At 37.9% G+C, this 13,093-nt stretch overlaps 1 protein-coding gene across 2 annotated transcripts in view; it reads right to left on the reverse strand.

Annotated features, from left to right (window-relative positions):
• Nucleotides 1-13,093, reverse strand: part of LOC122686751 (ATP-binding cassette sub-family C member 4-like) — a 2,082,459-nt gene that overhangs the window by 39,789 nt on the left and 2,029,577 nt on the right. Inside the window, exon 21 of one of the 2 annotated variants that reach the window (XM_043891986.1) lies at nucleotides 486-636. The exons of the other annotated variant lie outside the window; for it this stretch is intronic. Coding sequence (XP_043747921.1) covers nucleotides 486-636 — 151 coding nt within the window. The remainder of the gene's footprint in view (nucleotides 1-485; nucleotides 637-13,093) is intronic. 2 annotated transcript variants of the gene reach the window in all.

Consider the following 13,093-nt stretch of genomic DNA (forward strand, 5'->3'; position numbering starts at 1 on the left):
TGTTAGGAAGCATGTCATGAACAAAATAAAAACAGTTCCTATCCTCGTGGTACTCACATTCGTAATCACTGTGCTAAAATGAAAAGCTGCAGCTGACCTGCCACCAGATCCATTTGGCTTAAGGGCCACACTGACTCTTGGGAGCCATAGTATTTAATTAGCCAATGTTCAGTTCAGTTCAGTTGCTCAGTCGTGTCCAACTCTTTACGACCCCACGAACTGCAGCATGCCAGGCCTGGCTGTCCATCACCAACTCCCGGAGTTTACTCAAACTCATGTCCATCGAGTCGGTGATGCCGTCCAGCCATCTCATCCTCTGTCACCCCCTTCTCCTCCTGCCCCCAATCCCTCCCAGCATCAGGGTCTTTTCCAATGAGTCAACTTAGTGAAAAATTCTGGAAGACAGTCTGCAGAATTTCAGGGGTCTGGTTAATTATGGCATAAACAGAATTCAGCCATCCCAACCTGAGAACCCTGGCACTCACTTGTACATTCCAGGCGTTTGATATCTCCATACGTCCATAAGAAATATATCCGAAGGAGGAAGAAAATGATGCTAAGGGGAATCACGGGTATTGCAATCCAAGGAATCACACCCACCATCACACCCGCCACACCAGTCATAAATAGAAACATCTGAAATAGAGAAGATAGGTACAGAGGCCTCCTTAACAAGGATTCTATTCAAAGATAAACTTGACTGTTTTGCTGGGATTCAATTCCTTTACTCAAAAGATTTGTTGGAAAGGCAGGAAATGCTTTACCATCCAAAGAAATACAATTATCAGTGGTCATTATGATATTTATTGCATGTGTCAAACATTCTGATAAGAACTTTCTGGGTATTAGCTCTTATGATACACTCAGTAAACTGATGAGGCAGATGAGAATATTTGAGTAGGACTTGAATCCAAAACTATCCAAAGTCAGTAGATGTTAGTAGAGGGATGAGTGAGTAGGCATCACAGGTGAGGAATCCAGAAGCCTCAGCTATACATGTGGAGAGAAAGATGTGGTTAATTACACATTCAGTGTCCAGAAAAGTAGGACAAAATTAAATGTTGAACTTTGGAAACAGAAATTCTTTCTTTCTCGGTTTTCTAACCATAGTTAACATTTACTAAATGCTGACTGTGTAAAGCTGACTGTGTAAAGCCCTATCTAGTAATAGTACTATTTTGTTTTACAGATGGAAACACTGAAGCACAGGGAGAGGAAAACAACTTGATGGAGACAACAAAGCATAAGTCACAGAGGTGGGGAGTCCAACTTTATGACACACTTAAGCCTGCTCTCAACATATAATATCCAGCCCTCAGTGAGGGTGGCTATAGTATGACCAAAAAGTAGAAAGAAAACTTAGAGAAAGTCTAAGAAGTTTTTTTTTTTTTTTTTTTTTGGCTTAAAACCTCTGGCTCCTTTTCGCTCAAAATTTGCTTTTGAGCAAATTTAAGCTTGCTTTAAGCTTTTGACACATTTAAGCTTGCTCTCAATGTAGGGCCAACTTCCTATCATTATGCTAAGTATTTAAAATGCTTATTTCAAAGGCTAATGATTATAACAACAGACAACATTTACCAGGTGCTTACTATATGCAAGGCACTGTGCTAAGAGGTCTATGAATATTCACTCATTTATCACCTCATCCCCCGAGGTAATTTTATCTTGGGAAATGATCTTGGCCTAAAAAGACCTCAGGTATCTTTCTGGCTTACTTCACTCTGTATAATGGGCTCCAGTTTCATCCATCTTAGAACTGATTCAAATGAATTCTTTTTAATGGCTGAGTAATATTCCACGGTGTATATGTACCACAGCTTCCTTATCCATTCGTCTGCTGATGGGCATCTAGGTTGCTTCCATGTCCTGGCTATTATAAACAGTGCTGCGATGAACATTGGGGTGCATGTGTCTCTTTCAGATCTGGTTTCCTCAGTGTGTATGCCCAGAAGTGGGATTGCTGGGTCATATGGCAGTTCTATTTCCAGTTTTTTAAGAAATCTCCACATTGTTCTCCATAGCGGCTGTACTAGTTTGCATTCCCACCAGCAGTGTAAGAGGGTTCCCTTTTCTCCACACCCTCTCCAGCATTTATTGCTTGTAGACTTTTGGATAGCAGCCATCCTGACTGGCGTGTAATGGTACCTCATTGTGGTTTTGATTTGCATTTCTCTGATAATGAGTGATGTTGAGCATCTCTTCATGTGTTTGTTAGCCATCTGTATGTCTTCTTTGGAGAAATGTCTGTTTAGTTCTTTGGCCCATTTTTTGATTGGGTCATTTATTTTTCTGGAATTGAGCTTCAGGAGTTGCTTGTATATTTTTGAGATTAATCCTTTGTCTGTTGCTTCATTTGCTATTATTTTCTCCCAATCTGAGGGCTGTCTTTTCACCTTGCTTATAGTTTCCTTTGTTGTGCAAAAGCTTTTAAGTTTCATTAGGTCCCATTTGTTTATTTTTGCTTTTATTTCCAATATTCTGGAAGGTGGGTCATAGAGGATCCTGCTGTGATTTATGTCGGAGAGTGTTTTGCCTATGTTCCCCTCTAGGAGTTTTATAGTTTCTGGTCTTACATTTAGATCTTTAATCCATTTTGAGTTTATTTTTGTGTGTGGTTTTAGAAAGTGTTCTAGTTTCATTCTTTTACAAGTGGTTGACCAGTTTTCCCAGCACCACTTGTTAAAGAAGTTGTCTTTTTTCCATTGTATATCCTTGCCTCCTTTGTCGAAGATAGGTGTCCATAGGTTCGTGGATTTATCTCTGGGCTTTCTAAAGAACATTACAGCATACTAACACATATATATGGAATTGAGAAAGATGGTGATGATAACCCTATATGCAAAACAGAAAAAGAGACACAGACAGATGTACAGAACAGACTTTTGGACTCTGTGGGAGAAGGCGAGGGTGGGATGTTTCGAGAGAACAGCATCAAAACATGTATATTTTCTATGGTAAAACAGATCACCAGCCCAGGTTGGATGCATGAGACAAGTGCTCGGGCCTGGTGCACTGGGAAGACCCAGAGGGATCAGGTAGAGAGGGAGGTGGAAGTGGGGATCGGGATGGGGAATACATGTAACTCCATGGCTGATTCATGTCAATGTATGACAAAATCCACTACAATATTGTAAAGTAATTAGCCTCCAACTAATAAAAATAAATGAAAAAAAAAAAAAAAAACAAAAAACTGTGGTGCTGGAGGACTCTTGAGAGTCCCTTGGACAGCAAGGAGATCAAACAGTAAAGCCTAAAGGAAATCAACCCCGAATATTCATCCGAAGAACTGATGCTGAAGCTCCAATACTTTGGCCACCTGATGTGAAGAGCCAACTCATTAGAAAAGATCCTGATGCTGGGAAAGATTGAGAGCAGAACGAGAAGTGGGTGACAGGATGAGATGATTGGATGGCATCACTGATCCAATGGGCATGAGTTTCAGCAAACTCCAGGAGAGAGTGAAGGACAGGGAAGCCTGGCTTTCTGCCATTAATGGGGTCTCAAAGAGTTGGACACAACTGAGCAACTGAATGACAACATGGAGGCAAAGAAAAAATATATATATACCAATGGCTAAATTTTATTTTTTAAACTATACACAATGGATTTTGATGAAGTTGCTGATTAATGCAATAGAGATGAAGAACGAAGCAAAAGCATTTTTTTCCTTAAACTTTTATCAAACTATGTTACTGATTTTCCTTTAACCCATTGTAGCATCTGACAACTCTGAGAATTAAACTTATCAGTTCTGCAAAAACAAAAACAGACCAAAAAAAGACCTCAGGTAGAATAGAACTGGGCTTTCCCAGTGACTCAGTGGTAAAGTACATGCCTGCAATGCAGGAGACACAGGAGATATGGGTTCAATCCCTGTGTTGGGTAGATCCCTGGAGAAGGGCATGTCAACCCACTCCAGTATTCTTGCCTAGAGAATCCCAGAGGAGCCTGGTGGGCTATAGTCCACAGGGTCACAAAGAGTCAGACATGACTGAAGTGACTTAGCTCACATGTACACAGAATAGAAAATCAAGGCATTGTATGATGCTAATTTAAGTTTCCATCTTTATCAGGAAAAGTATGATATTATGGTATAAAGCTTTAGGCGACAGAAATGTAATAAAAATTAGTGTCTGTCTGTTATAGGGAAGTGAGGTGGGGTGGTGGGGATGTGCAGATTCACACGGCCTGGGCCAAGGCCTCTGAAGTTTAGGAGCTCAGATGGATACAAATCCATGATGATCTGTGCAAGGCATAGAGTGTTGGAGAAACAGGCAGGATACATGAACACTTTTTAGAGGATTCTAAGAGACTGATGCCTGAATTTCACAGGCTGGTTTAACAAACAAAATGAGTGGCATGAATAATTTGCAGGTAATAATCACAGTTGATAAAAATTTTGAGCAAAAAGGAGCCAGAGTTTTTGAGCAAAAAAAAAAAAAAGGCTTTCTCTAAGAGTTTTATTTCTACCTATCAGTCATACTATAGCCACCCTCACTGTGGATTGGATATTATATTATAAAAACACATATATACATACAATGTATGGGTTTACATTTGTATGTATCTATGTATATAAATTTCTGAATCTTTTGTTGTCAGTTGTCTCAAACTCTTTATATAAGTTGGTAGAAGACAAACATAGTATACAGGAAAAAGCCAACATCTGAAGAAAGAAACAAAAGATTCTGGTATGCAATAAACATCCCTTCCCCGAAGCCAATCTCATTTCTTTCTTCCATATTCCCAGGAATTCCAAGGAGCCTAATCCAAGCTACACACACAATTCCCACCTATGATTGGATTTCAGGCCAATCTGATGACTCACCTCACCATGGCCAGTGTTTCTGTACTTCTGTCACACTATGACAGAGACCATGACGTGTGCACACCAAGAAGAATGTTGACCTAGAAGCAAGTGACTCAAGTCCTGATGCCCCAAGATGCAGGGGAATCATGTTGATATGCTTGTAACCTATTAGGAGCACACCAGTTGGGAAATTTCACCCAAAGACAATGAAGCCACATGAACAAATACAAAAAATTCTTGGATGAAATCTTTCACTTGAGAGTACATGGTGATTTTTCACAATTCAGGATAATTCTTTAGTTTGCAGAGAATGACAACAGTCTGATTAGAATGTCGGATCACTAAGGCAGAGGGCCCATCACCACCACCTATGGAAGGAAGTCTAATGAGCACCTCTCTTCCTCAAGAAAGATGCTGTCCTGTGAGCAGCTATTTCTGACAAACCACACTGGCCTCTAAATGAATTGTTAATGAAGTATATACAAAAGCAGTAAACAAAAGGAAAAGAAAATATTGCTTGTTTAAAAACCTGACCAATCAAAAAATTTGAAAAATAAGACATCAATTTATTGTTAGAGGCCACAACAGCAAGTTTTCACGTAAGACTGGAGGAATTCCACACTTCTCTCGATCTCACAGAGAAATGATGGTTACTCCCGCTCTCCCAAATACCAATAATGGACAACATTTTAAGACGCTTGCCATGTACGCTACCTCACAAATATTTCACAGGCATTGTTTAATCTAATTCTCACATCAATATGAATAGGAGAGATTATCCTCTCCATTTACAAAGCAGGAAACAGATGCTCAGAGTTTATTGACTTGTCCAAAGAAGGTAATTTTGACCCCAAGCCTCTTCTTTTAATTCTTGCCTGATACTGTATCACATAGAGAGGCAAAATTTATATTTAAAAAGTTAACATCTAGAGAATTCCTGGGTGTCCAGTGGTTAGGACTCAGCACTTTTTGTGCCATAGACCTGGATTCAATCCCTGTTCAGAGAACTAGGATCCCATAAACCATGACATATGGCCCCCCCAAATTAATGTGTAAATATACTCTCTTGTTATATATTTTCCCTTCTGTCTGCATATTCTAATTTTATTGGGTTTCCTGGGGTCAGATCTGGTCTCTCCCAAGTGGGGATCCAGTCCTCGATTCCCAGTTAATCAGGGAATAACAGCCTACTCAGCTCATAGAGCACTGACAGCTCTTAAAGTGAAAGTTGCTCAGTTGAGTCCGACTCTTTGCAACCCCATGGACTATAGAGTCCATGGAATTCTCGAGGACAGAATACTGGAATGGGTAGTCATTCCCTTCCCCAGGGGATCTTCCCAATCCAGGGATCGAACCCAGATCTCTTGCACTGCAGGTGGATTCTTTACCAGCTGAGCCAGGAAAGCCTGAAAGCTCTTAAAAGTGCTCACTAATAGAACATACTAATATATGTTAGTTTAAGAATTATTCTTTAAATAAGAAAAAAGAAAATTTCATAAGAAAGATGAGTTCTAAGCCCCAAAAGCAAGATGACTTGGAAAAAAATATAATTTTAATAAATACATAAACCCTGAGGACAGAAAATGAGGCTGAATAGCTTAAATGTTTAACATCTGTATGGTGTTTAGCATCAAGATAGAGGTAAAAACATTAAAATTTCACCAGGAAGTCTTGATCTGCAGAATTAACACTGTATTGTAGTACTGCAGATTTTAACATACTCCTTTCACAAGCACAGTTTGAAATACAAGAACCTGTTTACCTTCTGTGCATTTAACTTACAAATTGCTCACAGTCCTGTAGAAATTCCTAGGTATCTACAACATGTTACTTTAAACTTTATCCTAAGGAATTCTGTTCTTGATAGTCTCTGTGAAGCTTGTGCCAAAGAACATGTTCTCATTAAACAAGAGTAAACATTTGCTTTTCTTATTTTATGCAAATAAATATTCCATCCATACTTTTGGCTCACTCCATCCAACCAGTCCATCCTAAAGGAGATCAGTCCTGGGTGTTCATTGGAGGGACTGATACTAAAGCTGAAACTCCAATACTTTGGCCACCTGATGTGGAGAGCTGACTCATTTGAAAAGACCCTGATGCTGGGAAAGATTGAGGGCAGGAGGAGAAGGGGATGACAGGGGATGAGACGGTTGGATGGCATCACCGACACAATAGACATGGGTTTGGGTGGACTCCGGGAGTTGGTGATGGACAGGGAGGCCTGGCGTGCTGCAGTTCATGGGGTCACAGAGTCGGACATGACTGAGCGACTGAACTGAACTGAATTCTTATGCGAATTCTCTCTTGCTTGCACTTGTATTAGGCAAAATGTGAGTGCTCAGTCACTCAGTCCAGTCATGTCTGGCTTTTTGCAACCTCATGGACTGTAGCCCGCCAGGCTCCTCTGTCCATGGGGATTCTCCAGGCAATAATACTGGAGTGGATTGCCATGCCCTCCTCCAGGGGATCTTCCCAACTCAGGGATTGAACGCAGATCTCCCACATTGCAAGTGGATTTTTTATCATCTAAGCCACCAGCTCAGGCAAAATGTGAAATATGTACTTAATCATAAAGCCATTAATCAGTAAGCAGTAGTTTTATTATATTTTCACAGTATTAAAAAATAAAAACAGGATAATTAAGATTGCTAATATCTCAAAAGAATTTCTGAACCTTTATTTCTGTATCAGACTCTTAAGAATTCTGTTTCAAGCTATGGCAAATACAAATCATCCAAATAGCCTTAAACTATCACTGATTTTACAAAAGATATAACTTAAGTGCAGTAAACAAAGTAAGATTCACTTCTTGGCAAGAAAACAAGGCAAGATTTCCTTGTTATTTAGAGAGGAAAAAAATGATGACTAGTTTTTGATCTGTAAGCTGTTTACTGATGTGGGTGTAGGGCAAATTCTTCTACCTGTTTATTCTGGAAACATGAGATTAAAAATAACCTCTCAATGAAATGACAATCACTGTGCTACTGGCTAACACAAGATTCTTGTGGAGGCAGTAAAATCCTGAATAGACTACATGAAACTCTGAAAGGATTAAGAAAGAAAATGTAATTCATGTTAAAGAATACTCACTACCCTTCCATTACAGGAAAAATAGAAACAAAGGAAAAACATGGAAGGCTTTTAAATGTAAGCTCCTAAGCTTCATACCTTTGTTGGTAAAGTAATGTCTCTTGATTTTAATATGCTGTCTAGGTTGGGCATAGCTTTTCTTCCAAGGAGAAAGCGTCTTTTAATTTCACAACTGCAGTCACCATCTGCAGTGATTTTGGAGGCCAAGAAAATAGTCTGTGACTGTTTCCATTGTTTCCCCATCTATTTGCCATGAAGTGATAGGACCAGATGCCATGATCTTAGTTTTCTGAATGTTGAGTTTTAAGCCAAATTTTTCACTCTCCTCTTTCACTTTTATCCAGAGACTCTTTAGTTCTTCTTCACTTTTTGCCATAAGGGTGGTGTCATCTGCATATCTGAAGCTATTGATATTTCTCCCGGCAATCTTAATTCCAGCTTGTACTTTATCCAGCCTGGCATTTCACATGATGTACTCTGCATAAAAGTTAAATAAGCAGGGTGACAATATACAACCTTGATGCATTCCTTTCCTGGTTTGGAACCAGTCTGTTGTTCCATGTTCAGTTCTAACCATTGCTTCTTGGCCTGCATACAGATTTCTCAGGAGGCAGGTCAGGTGGTCTGGCATTCCCATCTCTTGAAGAATTTTCCATAGTTTGTTGTGATCCACACAGTCATAGGCTTTGGCATAGTAAATAAAACAGAAGAAGATGTTTCTCTGGAACTCTCTTGCTTTTTCGATGATCCAGCAAATGTTGTCAATTTGATCTCTGATTCCTCTGTCTTTTCTAAAACCAGCTTGAACATCTGGGAGTTCATGGTTCACTTATTGTTGAAGCCTCGCTTGGAGAAATTTGAGCATTACTTTGCTAGCATGTGAGATGAGTGCAATTGTGCCGTAGTTTGAGCGTTGTTTGGCATTGCCTTTCTTTGGGATTGGAATGAAAACTGAACTTTCCAGTCCTGTGGCCACTGTTGAGTTTTCCAAATTTGCTGGCATTTTCAGTGCAGCACTTTCACAGCATCATCTTTTAGGATTTGAAATAGCTTGACTGGAATTTCATCACCTCCACTAGTTTGTTCATAGTGATGTTTCCTAAGGACCACTTGACTTCACATTTCAGGATGCCTGGCTCTAGGTGAATGATCACACCATCATGATTATCTGGGTCATGGAGATCTTTTTTGTATGGTTCTTCAGTGTATTCTTGCCACCTCTTCTTAATATCTTCTGCTTCTGCTAGGTCCATAACATTTCTGTCCTTTATTGTGCCCATCCTTACATGAAATGTTCCCTTGGTATCTCTGATTTTCTTGAAGAGATCTCTAGTCTTTCCCATTCTATTGTTTTCCTCTATTTCTTTGCATTGTTCGCTAAGGAAGGTTTTCTTATCTCTCCTTGCTATTTTTTGGAACTCTGTATTCAAATTGGTATATCTTTCCTTTTCTCCTTTGCCTTTATCTTCTCTTTTTTCCTCAGCTACTTGTAAGGCCTCCTCAGACAACCATTTTGCTGCTTTACATTTCATTTTCTTGGGGATGGTCTTGATTACCACCTCTTGTAAAATGTCACGAACCTCCATTCACAGTTTTTCAGGGACTCTGTCTATCAGATCTAATCCCTTGAATCTATTTGTCACTTCCACTGTATAATCATAAGGGATTTGATTTAGGTTATAGCTGAATGGTTCAGTGGTTTTCCCTACTTTCTCCGTCTAGTCAAAGCTATGGTTTTTCCAGTAGTCGTGTAAGGATGTGAGAGTTGGACAATAAGAAAGCTGAGCACTGAAGAATTGATGCTTTTGAACTGTGGTGTTGGGGAAGACTCTTGAAAGTCCCTTGGTCTGCAAGGAGATCAAACCAATCAGTCCTAAATGAAATCAATCCTGAATATTCATTGGAAGGATGGACGCTGAAGCTGAAACTCCAGTACTTTGGCCACCTGATGCGAAGAACCAACTCATTGGAAAAGACCCTGATGCTGGGTAAGATTGAAGGCGGGAGGAGAAGGGGACAACAGAGGATGAGATGGTTGGATGGCATCACTGATGCAATGGATATGCGTTAGAGTAGGCTCCAGGAGTTGGTGATTGACACAGAAGCCTGGCGTGCTGCAGTCCATGGGGTCGCAAAGAGTCGGTCATGACTGAGTGACTGAACTGAACTGAAACTTAATGCCAGCCTCGGGTTATTACTGATTCTGCATGTAAGCAGATATGGTACCGTGCATATCTCAGGAGGTTCAGAGTTCAGCTCTGGATCCCAGATCCCACCTTTATCACCTCTGTTTGCTCTGACCTCACCCAACTCAGTTAACTATGTTTAGTCAGAACACTACAGAACACTGGGGTGTCATATTTCTGTGATGGTATTTACACAAACATAGGAACCCTAAGACTAAGCTTCTGGAAACCCACCCTTTCCTTGGGATACACTAATCACACTCTTCATCCCTCATTTGGCTGTCTTGTATCTTTTCACAACCATACCAGCTCTGGGACCTTGGTATCCTTTAATTTGTTCCCATTGAGAGTCACAGCTAACTCCACTGAAAAGTGAATGGTGGTGCCTGGTTTATAATTTGTTAACCAACTCAACAGAAAGCATTAGGGAAACATGGTGCACTTCTTCCTTCATGTTCTGCGTATCTCATTGATCAATAGTTTTCTTTCTACCTTTTGTCAGGGTTCAAACTTATTACAAAATTCAAAACTGGAGTCTATCTATTTGCTACTTTGAAAAGACACACCTTAAAAATAATAGCATTTAAATGTGGAGATAAAACATTGAAAAAGGTTCCCCATAAAAACACTAAGCAAAAGAAAGCTATAGTACCTACCTACACCACTGTAAACATGAAGTAAGGTAGGATTTTTAGAAATAAAGGGAAATATTTAATGAGAATAGAGGGTCAATTTATCCAGAAGATCATTTTTAAAGTCTACATTTATATAATATTTTAATAATATAGTGCCAAAATATAAAAATGAAAATCTGACAGAACTCAGGAGAAATAGGCTATTCAATATTCACAGTACAATATTTAAACTGATAAAACAAGCAGATAAAATAAAAAGGGATATAGAACATATTGAAAACATGATTAGTAGAAGTGACTGAATTAAATACACAATACTGCAGTCAATAACTACATAAAATATTATCTTTAATTACATATGTGCTATACTAGGGCAAGAATCAATAAACGTCAAGGGACATAAATTGTACACAACATATTCTAACTTACAGGCATTTAACTAGAAATCAGTAACAAAAAGGTAACTAGAAAATCAATAAATGTTTGAAGCTAAATAACACTCTTGAAAATATTGCCGTGTTCAAATTACAATAAAATTAGAAAGCATTTGACATAAAAGAAAATGAAAATCCACTAATATTCAAATTGGAAGCTTCAAACTAAAATTATGCTTGGAAGTAAACTTACAATTTAAGCATTTTTTAATAGGCAACAGAGAATATATGGGAAATCTCTGTATTTTCCTCTTAATTTCTTTTGTGAATTGCAAAAATGCTCTAATAAAAAACAAAGTCTTACAAAAAAAAAGAGTAAAAGTCAAGAGTTTTAAGATACTTTTTCTAATTAAAAAAAAACAAAAAAAAGAAAATAACACCCAGCATCTTAAACTAAAGTATGTATAAGAATGGGAATAGGAGAAAAGCAAACATGAATGAAAGAGAAGACTAACTTTTAAGCAGAAAAATCAACAAAACAAGTTCAAAATCCACAGGGCCAGTTATCACAAAGGACAGGTGGAACTCCTGACTAGGAGTTGATGCTGTTCTCCAAAGGCAGAATATCTTTTTCTCAAAGGAAGCGTTAGCTTTTAAGGCCTTTCAGCTGACTGAATTGTGTCTACCAGAGTATCTAGGATAATTCTCCTTACTTAAAGTCAACCAATTATAGACTTTAATCACATCTACAAAATCCCTATAGAACAACACCTAGATTACCTTTTGATTGAATAACTGGGGAATGTAGTCTGGCCACGTTGACACAAAAAATTGACCTTTACAAAATATAAACCTTTCCTATTTCTTTTTAAGAGGCCTGCATAATTCTGATACCAAAAGCTGATAAAACATTTCAACAAAAGCAAATTACATACCAATATCCTTCAAGAACAACAGATACAAAATTTCTTGACAGAATATTAATGAATTACACACAATGATACATAAAAAAATAAAAAGATGCTATATCATGACCAAGTAGAGCTTGCTCCAGGAATGTAAGATTAATCTTCAAATACCAATCACTTAATTCACATTAAAAGAGTAAAGGTGAATAATCATATGATTATCTGAAGAGATGTAGAAAAAAATATTTGTCCAAATTTAACACCTATTCTTGATTTTTTTTAAAAAGTAAAATTCTTGGCAATTGAGGAATTAACAGAAACATCTTCAATCTGATAACAGATATATACCTTAAAAAAATGACAGTTAACATCATTCATAATGAAAAAATGTTGAAAAAGTTTTGTCCTAAGAGTTCAAGAATGTCTTATCACTTCTATTCCACAGTATATGGAAGCTCTAGCCACACACAAAAAAAAATATTGGAAATGAAGAAGTAAAACTGTCGTTATTTACAGTTGACATGATTATTTATGAAAAAATCCTACAGAATTTTAAAAAACACCAGCACCAACTCCAGAAATGCAAAGTGAATTCACAAATAAATCAACAATATTTCCATAAACTAGCAACAAGCAGTAGAAATGGTATTAAAAATAATCCAATACTATAATGAAAACACATCAAATATTCAGGAATAAGTTTAACCAAAGAAGTATAAGATGTCTATACTAAAAATTAAAAAAAAAAATTTGTAAAATTAAAGATCTAAATAAGCAGAGAGAAAGACCATATCCATAATTGCAGATTCAACATTGTTAAGACTCAGAATCCTCAAATTGATCTACAGCTAAAAGAAAATATTAATAAAAATTCCAGCAGACTTTGATTAAAAATCCATTGAAAGGCTTCTAAAATTTACACAGAAAAGTAAAGAATCTAGAATGATCAAAATAATCTTGACAAAGAAGTACAAAGTTAGAGGACTTCAACTACTGGGTTTTGTGTCATACCAAAATGTACAATAACCAAGACTGCAATATTGCTACAAGGATAAGCAGATCAGTGGAACAAAGTACAGTATACAGA

The sequence above is a fragment of the Cervus elaphus genome, chromosome 30, assembly GCF_910594005.1.
Source record: "Cervus elaphus chromosome 30, mCerEla1.1, whole genome shotgun sequence".
NCBI classification, from domain to species: Eukaryota; Metazoa; Chordata; class Mammalia; order Artiodactyla; family Cervidae; genus Cervus; species Cervus elaphus.